The sequence below is a fragment of the Hyla sarda genome, chromosome 5, assembly GCF_029499605.1.
Source record: "Hyla sarda isolate aHylSar1 chromosome 5, aHylSar1.hap1, whole genome shotgun sequence".
Lineage (NCBI taxonomy): Eukaryota > Metazoa > Chordata > Amphibia > Anura > Hylidae > Hyla > Hyla sarda.
In genome coordinates, this window is record NC_079193.1 from 172,099,357 (window position 1) to 172,119,772 (window position 20,416).

Consider the following 20,416-nt stretch of genomic DNA (forward strand, 5'->3'; position numbering starts at 1 on the left):
CACCGATATCACGTGACGTGAGCGGCCCCTTCCAGCTGGGCGGAGAACCCTCATTGGTCCGCGAGCTGCTGGTGATGCTGAAGTTAGGTTGAGAGCTTGTCTTTATCCCTGTTCACACCTGTGGCTTAGTTGACATGCCTCTGCGTTTTAATAGGAGAACTTGGAAAGTAATAGTCCAGCATTAATGGCTTCTTACGCACAGACCCAATTTCCTTTTTTTTTATTATTCTGTCCCACATTTACCAGTCTACCTGAAACCAAAACTGTCTGTCTGGTTTTGGCCATAATAACCAATCACGGCTCAGCTTTTACATGTTAATGGAAAAATAGTGATTTATTGAATGATTTTTTACTTTACATCTAAGGCTGTGTTCACATTGGGGGAGATTCATCACAACCTGTCCAAAGGAAAAGTTGCTGAGTTGCCCATAGCAACCAATCAGATCACTTTCATTTTTGAAAAGGCCTCTGAAAAATGAAAGAAGCGATCTGATTGGTTGCTATGAGCAACTTTTCCTCTGGACAGGTTTTCATAAATCTCCCCCATTGAGTTCAAGCTGCAATCTTTTTTTCAAGTTTTTGATGCATTTTTTTTCAGTGACTTTGTTGAAATTGCAGGACATATTTCTCGAAAAACCGTGCAGTGTGATCAAAGCCTAGGAAGGACAGAATCAATAAGGGTGCATTTACATCACATTATTGCGGTCTGTTTAACCCCTTAAGGACCAAGCCCGAGCATTTTTTGCACATCTGAGCACTGTCACTTTAAACATTAATAACTCTGGGATGCTGTTACTTTTCATTCTGATTCCGAGATAGTTTTTTGTGACATATTCAACTTTACATGGTGGTAAATTTACATCGATACTTGCATCATTTCTTGGTGAAAAATCCCCAACTTTGAAGCTCTCTACTTATAAGGAAATTAGACATCACAAATAAATTATATATTGATTCACATATACAATATGTCTACTTTATATTTGCATCATAAAGTTGACATGTTTTTACTTTTGGAAGACATCAGAGGGCTTCAAAGTTCAGCAGCAATTTTCCAATTTTTCAAAAAAATTTCAAAATTGGAATTTTTCAGGGACCAGTTCAGTTTTGAAGTGGATTTGAGGGGTCTTCATATTAGAAATACCTCATTAATTACCCCATTATAAAAACTGCACCCCCCCCCCCCTCCAAAAGTATTCAAAATGACATTCAGAAAGTGTGTTAAAGGGCTACTCCTGTGCTAAGACATCTTATCCCCTATCCAAAGGATAGGGGATAAGATGCCTGATCGCGGGGGCCCCGCTGCTGGGGATCCCCATGATCTTGCACGCCGCACCCCATTAAAATCAGTCGTCAGAGCATGTTCGCTCCGGGTCTGATTACTGTCTATCACGGGGGACGGAGCGTTGTGACATCACGGCTCCGCCCCCATGTGACATCACGCTCCACCCCCTCAATGCAAGCCTATGGGAGGGGGCGTGATAGCTGTCATGCCCCCTCCCATAGATTTGCATTGAGGGGTGGAGCCATGATGTCACAATGCTCCGTCCCCGTGATCGACAGTAATCAGACCCAGAGCGAACACGCTCCAGGGACTGATTTTAATGGGGTGCGGCGTGCAAGATCACGGGGGTCCCCAGCGGCGGGACCCCCGCGATCAGGCATCTTATCCCCTATCCTTTGGATAGGGGATAAGATGTCTAAGCACCGGAGTACCCCTTTAAAGAGTACCTATCATCAACTAAACTTTCCCTAATCCCCCTTCCCATCTGTCCCTGACTCAAACTATCTCTATCCCTGTATTTATTTTTGTTTAAAACCCCATGTATATACCTTTTTCATAGTATCTTCGGTAGCTCAGTGTTGAGCAGTATACTAGGGCAGGAAGTGGTCATGGCAGACGCAACGTCATTAGTATCCTGGCCGGCTTCCGCCCTTCTTCCTGTATGCTGCGCTCCCTCTCGGGAGCGCGCATACAGGCGGAGTATAGGGGAGGGACGGCAGCCTCCTCCTCTGTTTGGCTATACATGTGCCATACAAAGAGGAGGAACATCAGAGTACTGAGCTGCCAGCCCTGCTGCTTCTATCTTGCCGAGCTGCACTCAACTGACTCTTGGCCAGCACGCGTCGGCTCTCCTTGTCAGCGGGAGGAGCCTGAAGACGCCGCTGGCCGGCAGAGTCAGGAGTGCGCCCTGCAGGGATGCGCGCACAGCACTCGCTCCTGTCTGACAGGCGGGGAGCTGCACTGATTATGCGATTTCGGACTCTTTAACCCTTTATGTGTTTCACAGGAATAGCAGCAAGGTGAAGGAAAAAATTCAAAATCTTCATTTTTTACACTCGCATGTTCTTGTAGACCCAGTTTTTGAAATTTTACAAGGGGTAAAAGGAGAAAAAGCCCCCCAAATTTTGTAACCCAATTTCTCTCGAGTAAGGAAATACCTCATATGTGAATGTCAAGTGCTCTGCGTGTGCACTACAAGGCTCAGAAGGGAACAAGCGACAATGGGATTTTGGAGAGTGAGTTTTTCTGAATTGGTTTTTGGGGGGCATGTCACATTTAGGAAGCCCCTATGGTGCCATAACAGCAAAAAAAAAAAAATATGGCATACTATTTTGGAAACTACACCCCTCAAGCAACATATCAAGGGGTATAGTGAGCCTTAACACCCCACAGGTGTTTGAAGACTTTTCTTTAAAGACGGATGTGTAAATGAATTATTTTTTTTTTTACCCAAATTTTACATTTTTACAAGGGGAATTAGGAGAAAATGCCCCACAAAATTTGTAATCCCATCTCTTCTGAGTATGGAAATACCCCATATATGGACGTCAGGAGCACTGCGGGTGAACTACAATGCTCAGAAGAGAGGAAGTCACATTTGGCTTTTGGAAAGCAAATTTTGCTGAAATGGTTTTTGGGGGCATGTCTCATTTAGGAAGCCCCTATGATGCAAGAACAGCAAAAAAAATAAACACATGGCATACTATTTTGGAAACTACACCCCTCAAGGAATGTAACAAGTGGTACAGTGAGCCTTAACACCTCACAGGTGCTTGACAAATTTCTGCTAAAGTTGGATGTGAAAATGAAAAATTACATTTTTTTTCACTAAAATGCTGGTGTTACCCCAAATTTTACATGTTCACGAGGGGTAATAGGAGAAAAATCCTCCCAAAATTTGTAACCCCATTTCTTCTGAGTATGGAAATACCCCATATGTGGATGTAAAGTGGTCTGCTGGCGCACTACAATGCTCAGAAGAGAAGGAGCGCCATTGAGCTTTGGGAGAGAGAATTTGGTTGGAATAGAAATCAGGGGCCATGTGTGTTTACAAAGCCCCCTGTGGTGCCAGAACAGTGGACGCCCCCACATGTGACCCCATTTTAGAAACTACACCCCTCACAGAATTTAATAAGGGGTGAAGTGAAGATTTACACCCCACTGGCGTTTGACAGATCTTTGGAACAGTGGGCTGTGCAAATGAAAAATTTAATTTTCCATTTTCACAGACCATTGTTCCAAAAATCTGTCAGACACCTGTGGGGTTTAAATGCTCACTGTACCCCTTATTACGTGAGGGGTGTAGTTTCCAATATGGGGTCACATGTGGGGGGGTCCACTGTTCTGGCACTATGGGGGCTTTGTAAACACACGTGGCCTTCAATTTCGGACACATTCTCTCTCCAAGAGCCTAATGGCGCTCCTTCTCTTCTGAGCATTGTAGTGCACCTGCAGAGCACTTTACATATGGGGTATGTTCTTACTCAGAAGAGATGGGGCTACAAATTTTGGGGCGCTTTATTTCCTATTTTCCCTTGTGAAAAATTTAGGGTAACACCAGCATTTTAGTGAAATTTTTTTTTCTCATTTTCACATCCGACTTTAACGAAAATTCGTCAAACACCTGTGGGGTGTTAAGGCTCACTATACCCCTTGTCACATTCCGTGAGGGGTGTAGTTTCCAAAATGGGGTCACATGTGGGTATTTATTGTTTTGTGTTTATGTCAGAACCGCTGTAAAATCAACCACCCCTGTGCATATCACCAATTTAGACCTCAAATGTACATGGCACTCTCACTCCTGAGCCTTGTTGTGCGCCCGCAGAGCATTTTACGCCCACAATTTGGGGGGGTCTTTTTTTTTCCTGTTACCGCTTGTGAAAATTCAAAGTATGGGGCAACACCAGCATGCTGTAGTAGACCCCAACTTTACCTTTTCTTGACTTCTCCCGAGTACGGAAATACCCCATACGTGGCCCTAAACTGTTGCCTTTAAATACGACAGGGCTCCGAAGTGAGAGAGCGCCATGCGCATTTGAGGCCTAAATTGGGGATTTGCATCCACCACAAAAATACCCTACGGCAGGGTTTCCCAAACAGGGTGTCTCCAGCTGTTGCAAAACTCCCAGCATACCTTGACAGTCAGTGGCTGTCCGTCAATACAAAGTCGTTGGTGTGGAGGAAGATAGATGTTCCCTAGTGATGGCAATTTAAAATATTTTTTTTAAGGTAAAATTGACTTTTTTAACTATTTTAAAATTAGTCAGCACAGTATAAAAGTTTTTTTTATAATGACAGTGCCTCTTTAACAGTTCAATACAGTACATATAGCTCAGGAGAAGTAGAATCAAATCACTGGTCGTTAAAGTAGATGCAACTTTTGTAGATAGTTTTTTTTAGCAGGAATCTGACTTTGGTGCTTCTTCACATGAACTTGAGAATGTCGAAATGCAGATGTAGACCAATGTGTGACTCTCTGATGCCTTAGCTTAAATGGGCAGTTTTACTTGGAAAAACTTGTCCTAGAGACATTTCTAAATTGGTGGGGGTCTGAGTGTTCAAACCTCCGCCAATCAGGAGAACAAGCCAGAAGAAGCTGTCTCTCCTGGCTCTGTGTCACATGATGGAGTCACAATCTTATTGTAATTCTATGGAGCATGTCTCGATCACATGACACAGAGCAGAGAGAGAAGTGCACAGATGTGTAGACTTCTTCTGGCTCATTCTCCTGATCGGTAGAGGTCTGAACACTCAGAACCCCACTAATAAAAACTTTTGACATATCTCTAGTACTCTTCAAGGTCCTAGTCACTTGTGCTAACTAAAGAAGGATTCTAAAGGGGGAAGGGAGTGGCTAAAGGGACTGTAGAACTGTGACATGTCACTCTGAGAATCATACCCAGGTTATGGTTTCCCCGCCTTAACAGGTAGGCATCGGTCCGAGGCAAAACAAGATCTAGTGTAGACAACAAAGTCCTTGTGCAACTTCACTTCACTATACTCCTTAAACAGCTAAAAAAAAATCATCAGCAGGACTTTTCTGACTAGGAGACAGGCTTGACTTGTACATTATTTGTAGCAGGTATGCCTGACATTCTTTGGCTTCCAGAAATCAGTTTCCTGTACAAAGAAAATACATTTGCAAACGCAATGTAAGACATGTTAAAGACTTAAAGGGGTACTCCAGCCCTAATACATCTTATCCTCTGCAATCTGTCATTCAGCACCCACCTTTGGAGGCTCAGAGTGTGACGGGGTCGGAGTATCGTGATGTCACGACTCCGCCCCGGGTGACATCACGCTCCGCCCCCTCAATGCAAGTCTATGGAAGGGGGCATGGCTCATTGTCTTAAGAGCATTTCTTTGCTTATATTTGATACATGATATATCGCACATGCGCCTAAGCATTTTTGAGACTTTTGGCTGTAAGCAACACGCTACAAACCATCTTGCAAAAATCTATTTCAGTGGTAATGGATTTATCAAGTGCAAAGCCGCAAACCCTTCCAAAACACTGCAAATCTACACAAGACCAGACCAGTCTTACAAAACTGCTTTTGTAATGCACTTTTAAAAAGTTGCTACATCGTTTCTTGCCATTAGGGTGCTTCTACTGATCAGAAAAAGCCCCCTAGTGGCGGAAAAACGATCGTCATCTCAGGAGCTCCCCTGCATTGGCTGTACCTGTTACGGAAATCTTGTAAGTTATGAAAAGATTTTACCTGCAACATGGTGAGTGCCACAAACTCCACAAACTTTCTTTCTTGCATTAGAATCTTTATATATATATATATATATATATATATATATATATATATATATATATATATATATATAATTTTTTTTTTTTTTTACTATTGACAGTGCAGCAGCTTCCTATCGTTGCAACCTTAACACTGCACAATTTCTGGTGGACATTTAATCATGGAAATTCTGGGTGTTCATGTTCATTCTTTCTGCAGAATACTGCGCAGAATACATTGCTGTCTATGGGGATCGGCAATGTCTGTGCGGTCCTAGCGCTGGCCACATTTGTAATAAACATGTTCCTTCGTTTCATAGAATACATTGCCATCTACGGGGACCGACAATGTCTGTGGCCCAACGGAAAATCAGAGCTCACAAACATACCTCCTGAATAAAAATTTGTAAAAATACTTTTTTGAGACATTTACAGCCAACATGTGGCCGGAAAGAATTTCTTTAACTTAGTTTCATGACCATAATAATTATGGACATAAAACTGAACTGAATGGGAATAAACAGATATTTTACCATTGAGTTCAGTGGTAAACATGGCCACTTCTTAAATGTTTCGAGATATTTTTTGGCTAGTTTACTTATCAAAAAACTGTACATGCGTATGGCCTAAAACAAAGCAGAACCAGCATAAGTTCTATATATAAAAGAAATGGAAACATACACAAACTTTTTTTTTCTCTTTTAATAATGCAATTACTATAGTTTAACCAGACAAATGTATGCCACACAATAATTCCTGCACTCTCCAGTGAATAAAGCTGCCAATCAATTGTACTATGCCCAACTTACACCCTAAATTAATGTAAGTAATGGGAAGTATGTGTAGTATAACTAAGACATTTCTTATAATTTGGCTTCCATGTGTCTCCCTTGCTGCTATTTTGACTCTGTGCTGCTGGGAGACTGCTCCAGACACAATAAGTCTCCTTCCTCCCCAGCTGACAATATTGTCCCTTTTTACTTCTGCTGGAGAATTAATCTTCTCAGCCATACTGCAATGTTACTGCAGACATTCTCCCCCTTCCCTGACAAGTCAACCGTAACTCTGTCAGGCGAAACAGCATCCCGCCTCCTCCCTCGGACCAATCGCTGTCAGTCGTCAGCCATAACTCCGTCCCCCGTCAGGCGAAATAGTGTCCCACATCCTCCCTCACACCAATTGCAGTCATCCTTTAGCCAAACTCCCTCTTCCAAAATGCTGTCATGCCTCAGATGATTCTCCCTCAGATGCAGCTTCCTGCCGCATAGCAGAGCCGACGCTGCACAGCATGTATAGCAGTCAAAACTGTGAAACTTGTATGTGTACTACAGACACTACATGTTTTATAGAGTCTGTATAGCAGAGCCGACACTGAATAGCATGCACAGTTGCCTGTAGCAGCTATGCTGTAACTATCAGAAGACTGGGTACTTTTTAAACAGGTGCTTCAGAAACAGGACAAGCAGCAGAAAACTGCCAAGCATGTAAAATTGTCCGGTGTAAGGATGCAAGATTTATTAAGCCTGGGGACTATACAGAGATACCATTAACTGTGTCTTTTTCCCAACATCACACACAGTATATTGGACAGAGCATCCTTATAAATGCTTCAGGACTGTCCAACAAAAGTGTTGGACAGAATGTTAAACAGTTAGCACCTTAATCACATGTGGCAAGTTAAAGGGGTACTCCGGTGCTTAGACATCTTATCCCCTATCCAAAGGATAGGGGATAAGATGCCTGATCGCGGGAGTCCTGCCGCTGGGGACCCCCGTGTTCTTGCACGCGGCACCCCGTTTGTAATCAGTCCCCGGAGCGTGTTCGCTCCGGGACTGATTACCGGCGACTACAGGGCGGGCGGTGTGTGACGTCCCGCCCCCGTGTGATGTCACGCTCTGCCCCTCAATGCAAGCCTACGGGAGGAGGCCGCCCGCCCTGTAGTCGCCGGTAATCAGTCCCGGAGCGAACACGCTCTGGGGACAGATTACAAACGGGGTGCCGTGTGCAAGATCACGGGGGTCCCCAGTGGCGGGACTCCCACGATCAGGCATCTTATCCCCTATCCTTTGGATAGGGGATAAGATTTCTAAGCACCGGAGTACCCCTTTAACCCCATCATAGTCAGCACTCCACTTATCCAGATAGAGCCTCTTGCTTTACCTTATTGCGCTGTCTAGAAGAAATACTCTATTGAGCATCCAATCATAATGATGCATTTAAGAGCAGCAGAATTCACCAAGATGACATTCCACCGCACTAGAGATACTTAGAAGTAAAGCACTACATCCCTTTCATTCTCCTGATCAATGATGATCAGCTCCAGAAATACATTTAAAAGAGTCAGGGTGCTAAAAAATAATCCTGGGGGATTGATGCATCACAGGAACCGGAAGGCCATGGTAAGTGGCAGGGACCAGAAGCCATCGGAGCAGCAGGGGAATCGAGGCGGGAGAGTACAACCTTAAAATTTACATAAATTTGTTAAAATAAACATTAAATTAATAGAAAAGCAAGCAGTGTGTAGGACATATTGAATTAAGTTAGAAATCAAATCAACGTGTGGTCGGGCATAAGCATGTATTGTGCAAGCTGGGAAACAGCAGAGTAAAGTGCACAAGCTATTCTATGTGTATCCGTTCATCAAAGACAGAGGTGCAATTTAGTAGGAACGGATGGCAGGAGGGACTGATGCACAGTTTTGTTCATCCAGGGTTGAGTCAATAACAGGTCTGTACTTAAAAGTAACCTAAAAAAGAAAAGGTTCAACAAGATCAATACAACACAAGAGGACCACTTTATTAGGTAGCAGCTTCTAGGATCCCTGTATGTATAATCTATGGGGAAGACTTATCAAAACTTGTGCAAAGGGTGACCTGCTGCCAATAGCAACCAAATCGCTTCTTTTATTTTTAAAAAGGCCTCTGAAAAATGAAAGAAGTGATCTGATTGGCTGCAATGCGCAACTGGTCAACGTGTCTTCTGCCTAGGTTTTGAATGGAGTGAAGGAATAAGCCACTGCCACATTCCTTTTGTGGTGACTTATCTATAAATACATAAAATATTCAACATATATTATATTTGGTTTTTACAAAAACATTTTTTTAAAAACCGCAGTAGTCCCTAAAATAACTTGAAACGGACAAAAGGAATAATGAATACAAATTTACAGAAAATTATGAAAATCAGCCATTGTTTGTGAATTGTGGTTCAACTGAATCATTTTAAAAACATAATAAAACTGTCCTGGATAAAAATGGTTCCCTGAACTTAATATTTAGTCACACAACCTTTTGCGGCAGTCACTGTGATCAAGTGGTTTCTGTAAATCTCAATAGCCCAGATTTATCAAACTATTTGAGAGTAAATCTGGGCCAATGAGACTTCTGCACTTGTCTCCAATTATATTGGACCACTCCTCATAAGCAAACTGCTCCAGCTGTCTCAGGTGTGAAGGTGCCTTCTCCAGACTACATGTTTTAGCTACTTCATGTTCAATAGGATTCAGATAGAAGCCACTTCAGAATAGTCCAATCTTTTGCTCTTAGCCATTCATGGGTGTTTTTAGCTGTGTATTTTGAATCATTATCCTGTTGGAGGACCTATGATCTTGCATCTGTAAACGTACAGCTGATGTGACTTGCCAAAAAGCTCCAATTTTGTCTTGTCTGTCCAAAGGACATTCTTAGCTATGTTTACACTTCTGGAATGTCCACACGGAAAATCTCTTTGCGGTCATTCTGGAGACCATACAGGAATGCGCAGTCTCAGACGGCTATGCATTCCATGCTGAGTCCACAGAAAGAATGAACAGGTTAATTCTTTCTGCAGACACAGAAAACGGAATTTCCGTGCCAGAAACATCTGGCACGGAAATTTCGCCGTGTGCACAGCGCAGCAGAATCCTGTTAAATTCAGCAGAATTTCCGTGCAGACATTCCAAGCAGAATTCTGCACAGAAATTCTGATGTATGAACATAGCCTTAAACATTAAATGGAATAAAACTGGGGACAACATAGAAGAGAGAAGAATTGGGGTATTTTGGTTACAAGTCAGCTAAGCAGCAATACTCATTGTAAAGCAGCAGCTATAAAAGTCAATAAGATTTTAGGATTTACTGTTTACACAGACCTAAAATACTGCCTCTCTATAAATCCCTTGTAAAAACCACATCTCAAATACAGAATTCATTTTTGGGCTTAACCCCTTAAGGACTCAGGGTTTTTCCGTTTTTGCACTTTCGTTTTTTCCTCCTTACCTTTTAAAAATCATAACCCTTTCAATTTTCCACCTAAAAATCCATATTATGGCTTATTTTTTGCGTCGCCAATTCTACTTTGCAGTGACATTAGTCATTTTACCCAAAAATGCACGGTGAAACGGAAAAAAAAAATCATTGTGCGACAAAATCGGAAAAAAAACGCCATTTTGTAACTTTTGGGGGCTTTCGTTTTTACGCAGTGCATATTTCTGTAAAAATGACACCTTATTATTCTGTAGGTCCATACGGTTAAAATGATACCCTACTTATATAGGTTTGATTTTGTTGCACTTCTGGAAAAAATCATAACTACATGCAGGAAAATACCCCTATAACTTTTTTATTTTTCCACGTATGGGGTGGTATGAGGACTCCTTTTTTGCGCCGTGATCTGAAGTTTTTATCGGTATGATTTTTGTTTTGATCGGACTTTTTGATCACTTTTTATTCATTTTTTAATGGTATAAAAAGTGACCAAAATACACTTTTTTGGACTTTGGAATTTTTTTGCGCGTACGCCATTGACCGTACGGCTTAATTAATGATATATTTTTATAGTTCGGACATTTACGCACGCGGCGATACCATATATGTTTATTTTTATTTTTTTTTACACTGTTTTTTTTTTTACACTGTTTTTTTTTTTATGGGAAAAGGGGGGTGATTCAAACTTTTATTAGGGAAGGGGTTAAATGACCTTTATTAACACTTTTTTTTTGCAGTGTTATAGGTCCCATAGGGACCTATAACACTGCACACACTGATCTCCTATGCTGATCACTGGCGTGCATTAACACGCCTGTGATCAGCATTATCGGCGCTTGACTGCTCCTGCCTGGATCTCAGGCACGGAGCAGTCATTCGTCGATCGGACACCGGGGAGGCAGGTAAGAGCCCTCCCGGTGTCCGATCAGCTGTTCAGGACGCCGCAATTTCACTGCGGCGGTCCCGAACAGCCCGACTGAGCAGCCGGGTCACTTTCACTTTAGAAGCGGCGGTCAGCTTTGACCGCCGCTTCTAAAGGGTTAATACCGCACATCGCCGCGATCGGCGATGTGTGGTATTAGCCGCGGGTCCCGGCCGTTGATTAGCGCCGGGACCGACGCGATATGATGCGGGATCGCGGCGCGATCCCGCTTCATATCGCGGGAGCCGGCGCAGGACGTAAATATACGTCCTGCGTCGTTAAAGGGGTATGCCTGTGGAAACTTTTTTTTGTTTTTTTTGTTTAAATCAACTGGTGCCAGAAAGTTAAACAGATTTGTAAATCACTTCTATTAAAAAATCCTAATCCTTCCAGTAGTTTTTAGGGGCTGTATACTAAAGAGAAATCCAAAAAAGAAATGCATTTCCTGTCATGTCCTGACCACAGTGCTCTCTGCTGACCTCTGCTGTCCATTTTAGGAACTGTCCAGAACAGGAGAAAATCCCCATAGCAAACATATGCTGCTCTGGATAGTTCCTAAAATGGACAGCAGAGGTCAGCAGAGAGCAATGTGGTCAGGACATCACAGGAAATGCATTTCTTTTTTTGTATTTCTCTTTAGTACTAAAAAGTACTGGAAGGATTAAGATTTTTTTAATAGAAGTGATTTACAAATCTGTTTAACTTTCTGGCACCAGTTGATAAAAAAAAAAAAAAAAGTTTTCCATGGGAGTACCCCTTTAATGATAAAAAGGATATAGGATAGCTACAGATGGTTCAGATGTGACTGTATTAATAAACTGGCAAGAGCCTGGAAAAAACGTGGCTTGTCCAGCTTGTAACTTACCACATATTTTTATTTACACAGTTTTTTGTTTTTTTTTATGGGAAAAGGGGGGTTGATTCAAACTTTTATTAGGGAAGGGGTTAAATGACCTTTATTTACTCTTTTTTTTCACTTTTTTATTTTTTTTTATTTTTTTGCCTCCCATAGGGGGCTATAAGGCTGGGTTCACACCACGTTTTGTTAAATACGGTTCCCGTATATGGCTGGGAGGAGGGGGGCGGGGCTTAATCATGGCGCCCGCACTCAGCCGTATTCGGGAACCGTATTTAATGTATGTCTATGAGCTGACCGGAGTGAACCGCAGCCTCCGGTCGGCTTCGTTTTCGGCCGTATGCGGTTTCCCGGCCGCAGGCAAAAACGTGGTCGACCGTGTTTTTGCCTACGGTCGGGAAACCGCATACGGCCGAAAACGAAGCCAACCGGAGGCTGCGGTTCACTCCGGTCGGCTCATGGACATACATTAAATACGGTTCCCGAATACGGCTGAGTGCGGGCGCCGCGGTTAAGCCCCGCCCCCTCCTCCCAGCCGTATACGGGAACCGTATTTAACAAAACGTGGTGTGAACCCAGCCTAACACTGCACACACTGAACTTTTACCATGATCCCTGCAAAGCCATAGCTTTGCAGGGATCAGCGTTATAGGGGCTCGATTGCTCAAGCCTGTAGCTCAGGCTTGGAGCAATCAATGCCGATTGGACGCGACAGAGACAGGTGAGGGGACCTCCGCTCGCGTCCTAGCTGATCGGGACATCGTGATTTTATCGTGATAGTCCCGATCAGCCCGACTGAGCTGCGGGGAAGCTTTTACTTTCATTTTGGGCGAGGCGATCAACTTTGATCGCCGCGTCTAAAGGGTTAAGAGTGCGGCAAAACGATCTGTGCCGTGCGCTATTAGGCCAGGGTCCCGGCTATCAAAAGCCGCTGGGACCGACCCGGTGTGATGCGGGCGCAGGGCGTACAAGTACGCCCTGCGTCCTTAAGAGGTTAATGATGATTGTTGAGAACGTTTAGACATGAAGGACCTGCGCGTTTTTTTTTTGTTTTTTTTTATAACCTATGTAACAGTGTATTGTATTTACTGCAGTCTTGTGTGCACAGCCAAATTACCTTGCCCTTCTTATCAACAAATGAGAGTGTGTGTTTTCTCCAGTGTTCTTCTATGGGTTTCTTCTGCTGTCCTTGCAGTAGCTTAGAGAAATCATATTCATCAATTCTGACCTAAAGAAAAAGGAGAACATTTTTTTTTAACGTAATACCAGTATATATACCAGGGGTCTCAAACTCCCGGCCCACGGGCCATTTGCGGCCTGCGGAACGAAAGTTTGTGGCCCGCACCAGGTATATGTAATTTGTATTGCCCAACGCCCGGGACATGCAGTTCCGGGAGCCAGGCAGGTAACTTCTTCAGGCATTTAGCCCTGCTTCGTGCAAGCAGCGCTTAATGCCAGAAGGCTTCACTTACCCCGTCCTCCTCCTCCCGGTCTTCAGTTGGCCGGCTGGCCCAAGTCTGATGAGGGACTTCGTGCGTGTGACGTCCCTCCGCAGACCTCCACAGGAGGACGTCAGTGACGTCACTCGTCAGGCCGCCGCCGGAGAGGAGAAGCGCAGGACAGGTAAGTGTGTCTATTTGTGTGTGGGTGTCTGTCTGTGTGTGAGAGTCGGGGGGGTCTGAACGACAACATTACCTAATGTGGAGAACCTGCCTCCACCTAATTTGGGGAACCTGCTACTACCTAATGGGGGGGGGGGACCTGCTACTACCTAATGTGGGGGGAACCTGCTACTACATAATGTGGGGGGGGAAACCTGCTTCTACCTAATGTTGGGAACCTACTACTACCTAATGTAGGGAACCTGCTACTACCTAATGTGGGGGGTAAACCTGCTACTACATAATGTGGGGGGGAAACCTGCTTCTACCTAATGGGGGGAAACCTGCTTCTACCTAATGTGGGGGGGGGGAAACCTTCTACCTAATGTGGGGGGAAACCTGCTTCTACCTAATGTGGTGGGAAACCTGCTACTACCTACCTAATGTGGGGAACCTGCTTCTGCCTAATGTGGGGAACCTGCTACTACCTAATGTGGGGAACCCCCAGAAGTAGCTCCCGCATCATCCGTCAGCTCATGCTATTACCACACGGGGGTAGGGGGGGTTGCTGGTGGATGATGAGGGGCGCATGATGGGGGCATTATATGTAAGGGACGCATGCGGCCCAGCCTCACCCAGCTGCTACCTCCAGTGGCCCCCAGATAATTTGAGTTTGAGACCCCTGATATAAACCATTCAAAACTGGATGTATATACTAATATTAAGGGTAAATGCACACAAGACAAATTTGTAGATTACAGTACTAGCAAAATAGATTTTTCATACCTATCTACACAATTCTAGACTTTGTTTTTAACCCCTGACTTCACCGGTGACATCACCACTAAGTGCTGACTGACATCAACCCCCAACAAGTAATGTAATGTATGTACACAGTGACCTCACCAGCAGAATAGTGAGTACAGCTCTGGAGAATAATACAGGATATAACTCAAGATCAGTACAGGATAAGTAATGTAATGTATGTACACAGTGACCCCACCAGCAGAATAGTGAGTACAGCTCTGGAGAATAATACAGGATATAACTCAAGATCAGTGCAGGATAAGTAATGTATGTACACAGTGATCTCCGCAGCCTCCAGATGTTGCAAAACTACAACTCCCAGCATGCCTAAACAGCCTTTGGCTGTCCAGGCATGCTGGGAGTTGTAGTTGTGCAACACTTGAAGGCACCCTGGTTGGGAAACACTGATGTACACAGTGACCCCACCAGCAGAATAGTGAGTGCAGCTTTGGAGCTCACATGTATATACTGTATATTAGTGTCTTCCAACCAGGGTGCCTCTAGCATGCTGGGAGTTGTAGTTTTGCAACAGCTGAAGGCACCCTGGTTTGGAAACACTGCTGTATACTGTGACTTCACACCAACAGATTGCAGGAGGAACTCACCACGTACATTCTGCTCTCCTGGCTGCTCTGGGAACTTTAGCTCCGCCCCAAGTCACATGACCGTGACATCACCACAGGTCCTCAAAGAAATCATCCCCTCCAGCATACAGAAGGTACAAAGCAGGTCCTGATCTGGCAGTCGCTGCCATTATGTTCTGTGTGGAGATCCCTGTTTACTCTGGTGGAAAACGTATTCATAAGCAGGGCCTGATTATCAATGGAGCTTTTGGAGCTCATGCTCGAGGCCGCACGGCCAGGGGAGAGGGGGGCCCTGCTCCCTCTGCATCATGCAGGTCCTGGTCAGCACCACTTAAAGGGGTACTCCAGTGGAAAACTTTTTTTTAAAATGAACTGGTGCCAGAAAGTTAAACAGATTTGTAAATTACTTCTATTAAAAAATCTTAATCGTTTTAGTACATTTTAGCAGCTGTATGCTACAGAGGAAATTCTTTTACTTTTTGAATTTCTTTTTTGTGTTGTCCACAGTGCTCTCTGCTGACACCTCTGTCCGTGTCAGGAACTGTCCAGAGCAGCATAGGTTTGCTATGGGGATTTTCTCCTGTGCTGGACAGTTCCTGATACGGGCATCAGGGGTCAGCAGAGAGCACTGTGGACAACACAAAAAATAAATAAATAAATAAATAGATTTTCCTCTGTAGCAAACAGCTGCTAAAAAGTACTGAAAGGATCAAGATTTTTTAATAGAAGTAATTTACAAACCATATAAAGAACGTGTAATAACACTAGCGTAAGCACTGAGGAATTTTGTGCCCAAATGCTGCTATATTTGTACATATGAGTCCCTATATCTCATACAAATGGGGGTGTAACATGTATAAAAAACAATTGTGGTCGGTGCTCATAAAAATAGCGAGCCTACCTAACAGAACCTCATACTAAACTCCTATTCCTATTAATCCTGTAACCTATCTAGGCAGTTAGATGTGTGCCATATACTGCCGCGTAGGAGTACACCTGAAAAATAGAGGGCATACCCTGATGTGTAATGATAGTCATGGAGTAAAATGATATTGAGGGAGGGTTGGGTGGGACGTGAAGAACCCGCGGCGTCAGACACAGGAGCTGCTGCGGGTTCTTATAGCGAAATCCCCGCCCCTCCCACAAATACAGGCTAATAATAATTAGCCTTCACACTTGTGGTCGGTGCTCATAAAAATAGCGAGCCTACCTAACAGAACCTCATACTAAACTCCTATTCCTATTAATCCTGTAACCTATCTAGGCAGTTAGATGTGTGCCATATACTGCCGCGTAGGAGTACACCTGAAAAATAGAGGGCAAAACTCATAATGAGAACAAAGCGCTATTAACCCACATAGTAATCACCATACCGATGACTGAAATGCATCATCCATTTCTGACTGTGGACTGGGGGTGCAGTGCACGTAATACTGGATTTCTAATGCCCCCTATTTCTTAATCACGTGAGCTGGCACACCATGACGTGGCGTTGGTGCAGCTGCCCCAAAGCCTGGCGAGTGGCGTAATACAACGGACGGATCACAACCAGAGGATTTAACAAGAATACGTACATGTTTTACAAACCACGTAGTGGTGGTGATTGCCGCCCCCCTAAACAACAACAGCGGCGGCAGCTCCCCGTCGAATCCTTGACGTGCTGAAAGCAAGCTGGCAACACTCGAGCTGAGCGCCACTTGTGAAATTAGGAAATACCGTATGATGATAACTTGACCGAGCAATGACGTTTCGCTACTACACAATTTCAATGCGTAATGATCTGCATCCCAACAAAGTGCATGTGTCACGATTCGGCTCACAGGTAGTGGATCCTCTGTGTCAACGAGGGATTGGCGTGGACCGTGCTAGTGGACCGGTTCTAAGAGGCTACTGGTGTTCACCAGAGCCCGCCGCAAAGCGGGATGGTCTTGCTGCGGCAGTAGCAACCAGGTCGTATCCACTAGCAACGGCTCAACCTCGCTGACTGCTGAGAAGGCGTGGGACAGAAGGACTAGGCAGAGGCAAGGTCAGACGTAGCAGAAGGTCGGGGCAGGCGGCAAGATTCGTAGTCAAGATTGATAGCAGAATTTCAGGTAACACAGGCTTTGGACACACTAAACGCTTTCACTGGCACAAGGCAACAAGATTCGGCGAGGGAGTGCAGGGGCAGTGAGCAGATATAGTCTGGGAGCAGGTGGAAGCCAATTAAGCTAATTGGGCCAGGCACCAATCATTGGTGCACTGGCCCTTTAAGTCTCAGAGAGCTGGCGCGCGCGCGCCCTAGAGAGCGGAGCCGCGCGCCAGCACATGACAGCAGGGGACCGGGACGGGTAAGTGACCTGGGATGCGATTCGCGAGCGGGCGCGTCCCGCTGTGCGAATCGCATCCCCGACGGCCATGACAGTGCAGCGCTCCCGGTCAGCGGGACTGACCGGGGAGCTGCGGGGAGAGAGACGCCGTGAGCGCTCCGGGGAGGAGCGGGGACCCGGAGCGCTAGGCGTAACAGTACCCCCCCTCTTAGGTCTCCCCTTTTCTTTGTCCGGTAAATGCCTCCCCTGGGATGAGGACACCGGGAAAGAATGGAGGGTTTCCTCAACGGCAGGCAGTACAGCAGGAGTGGGAATGGGGAGGGAGGGCAGAGGGCGAAGCCTGGCACGGGGCAGTGTGACACCAGGACGGGGGCCATGAGGAGGCACTGAGGCTTGCCTGACGGGACTGGGAGGGGGGGAGAGGCACTTCCTATGGAAGGCAGAGTCCCAGTTCTTGATCTCCCCGGTGGTCCAATCAAGGGTGGGAGAATGAAGCCGGAGCCATGGCAGACCGAGGAGGACCTCAGAGGTACAGTTGGGAAGAACGAATAACTCAATCCTTTCGTGGTGGGGTCCAATACACATCAGGAGGGGTTCTGTGCGGTAACGCACGGCGCAATCCAATCTGACTCCGTTGACCGCGGAAATGTAGAGCGGCTTGACGAGACGGGTCACCGGGATGCTGAATTTATTCACAAACGACTCCAAAATAAAATTCCCAGAGGCACCAGAGTCCAAGCAGGCCACGGCTGAGAGGGAGGAGTTGGCTGAAGGAGAAATCCGCACGGGCACCGTGAGACGTGGAGAAGCAGACTTAGAACCAAGAGACGCCACACCCACGTGAGCTGGGTGCGTGCGTGCATTTCCCAGACGTGGAGGACGGATAGAGCAATCCACCAAGAAATGCTCGGTACTGGCACAGTAAAGACAGAGATTTTCTTCCCTACGGCGATTCCTCTCTTCCTGGGTCAGACGAGACCGATCCACTTGCATGGCCTCCTCGGCGGGAGGCCCAGGCGTAGATTGCAACGGATACTGTGGGAGAGGTGCCCAGAGATCTAAGTCTTTTTCCTGGCGGAGCTCTTGGTGTCGCTCAGAAAAACGCATGTCAATGCGGGTAGCCAAATGGATGAGTTCTTGCAGGTTGGCAGGAATCTCTCGTGCGGCCAGCACATCCTTGATGCGACTGGATAGGCCTTTTTTAAAGGTCGCGCAGAGAGCCTCGTTATTCCATGATAACTCGGAAGCAAGAGTACGAAATTGGATGGCGTACTCGCCCACTGAAGAATTACCCTGGACCAGGTTCAACAGGGCAATCTCGGCAGAAGAAGCTCGGGCTGGCTCCTCGAAGACACTCCGGACTTCAGCGAACAAGGACTGGACTGTGGCTGTGGCAGGATCATTGCGGTCCCAGAGCGGTGTGGCCCAAGACAAGGCCTTTCCTGAAAGAAGGCTCACTACGAACGCCACCTTAGACCGTTCTGTAGGAAACAAGTCCGACAACATCTCCATATGCAGGGAACACTGAGTCAAAAATCCACGGCAGAGTTTAGAGTCCCCATCAAATTTGTCCGGCAGGGACAAGCGGAGGCTAGGAGCGGCCACTCGCTGCGGAGGAGGTGCAGGAGCTGGCGGAGGAGATGGTTGCTGCTGTAGCAGAGGCAGAAGTTGCTGTAACATGGCGGTCAACTGCGACAGCTGCTGTCCTTGTTGGGCAATCTGCTGCGATTGCTGAGCGACCACCGTGGGAAGGTCAGCGAGACTTGGCAGCGGCACCTCAGCGGGATCCATGGCCGGATCTACTGTCACGATTCGGCTCACAGGTAGTGGATCCTCTGTGTCAACGAGGGATTGGCGTGGACCGTGCTAGTGGACCGGTTCTAAGAGGCTACTGGTGTTCACCAGAGCCCGCCGCAAAGCGGGATGGTCTTGCTGCGGCAGTAGCAACCAGGTCGTATCCACTAGCAACGGCTCAACCTCGCTGACTGCTGAGAAGGCGTGGGACAGAAGGACTAGGCAGAGGCAAGGTCAGACGTAGCAGAAGGTCGGAGCAGGCGGCAAGATTCGTAGTCAAGATGGATAGCAGAAGTTCAGGTAACACAGGCTTTGGACACACTAAACGCTTTCACTGGCACAAGGCAACAAGATCCGGCGAGGGAGTGCAGGGGCAGTGAGCAGATATAGTCTGGGAGCAGGTGGAAGCCAATTAAGCTAATTGGGCCAGGCACCAATCATTGGTGCACTGGCCCTTTAAGTCTCAGAGAGCTGGCGCGCGCGTGCCCTAGAGAGCGGAGGCGCGCGCCAGCACATGACAGCAGGGGACCGGGACGGGTAAGTGACCTGGGATGCGATTCGCGAGCGGGCGCGTCCCGCTGTGCGAATCGCATCCCCGACGGCCATGACAGTGCAGCGCTCCCGGTCAGCGGGACTGACCGGGGCGCTGCGGGGAGAGAGACGCCGTGAGCGCTCCGGCGAGGAGCGGGGACCCGGAGCGCTAGGCGTAACAGCATGTAACTTCCGCCATGCACCTGCATGTAAATTCCTCAGGCCTTAACTTTAGCCGTCCGATGGGGAATTACCTAAAGCAACAGCTAACCAACCAGCCAACGAGAGCCGATGGCTAAAAGCTTGCGAACCTCCCTCTTTGCGTACCCATCAAGGCAGAATGATGCATGGGACACAAACAATGATGTCCTGTCAGGGCAAAACAATGTGGTATTATTCTGGATACCTTGAAGTGTGGCAAAACCCGATGAATACAAATAGGAATGAAATGGCATGTGAGGCATCCTCTGGGTATCTATTGCAAAATGTCGCGTAAGTATTCCAGGCTGCGTGTAGGAGGCTCTCTGTGAGCTGTAGACGTGACAAGCCTAAGAGAACAACCCCTATGCCCGTATGCACCACGTCAAGTGCCAACTTTTTTTTTTTTTGAATAACTACCTAGTCGCCAACCTAGACCTGTGACAGGTTGTCACTGTAACCAACCTGTGGATGTGATTGGCAATGAGACCACTTAAGCAGAAAACGTGACGATGAGACTCAACCAACATGTAATTACTACCAT

General features: G+C 46.2%; 1 protein-coding gene across 1 annotated transcript in view; it reads right to left on the minus strand.

The window, feature by feature from the left end:
- Positions 1–8,105: 8,105 nt before the first annotated feature.
- Positions 8,106–20,416, minus strand: part of LOC130273629 (succinate dehydrogenase [ubiquinone] flavoprotein subunit B, mitochondrial) — a 189,086-nt gene continuing 176,775 nt past the window's right edge. The window contains exons 14-15 of the mRNA XM_056520747.1: positions 13,166–13,276; positions 8,106–8,772 (exon numbers count right to left, since the gene is read on the minus strand). Of these exons, the coding sequence (XP_056376722.1) occupies positions 8,686–8,772; positions 13,166–13,276 (198 nt within the window). The 3' untranslated portion in view covers positions 8,106–8,685. The remainder of the gene's footprint in view (positions 8,773–13,165; positions 13,277–20,416) is intronic.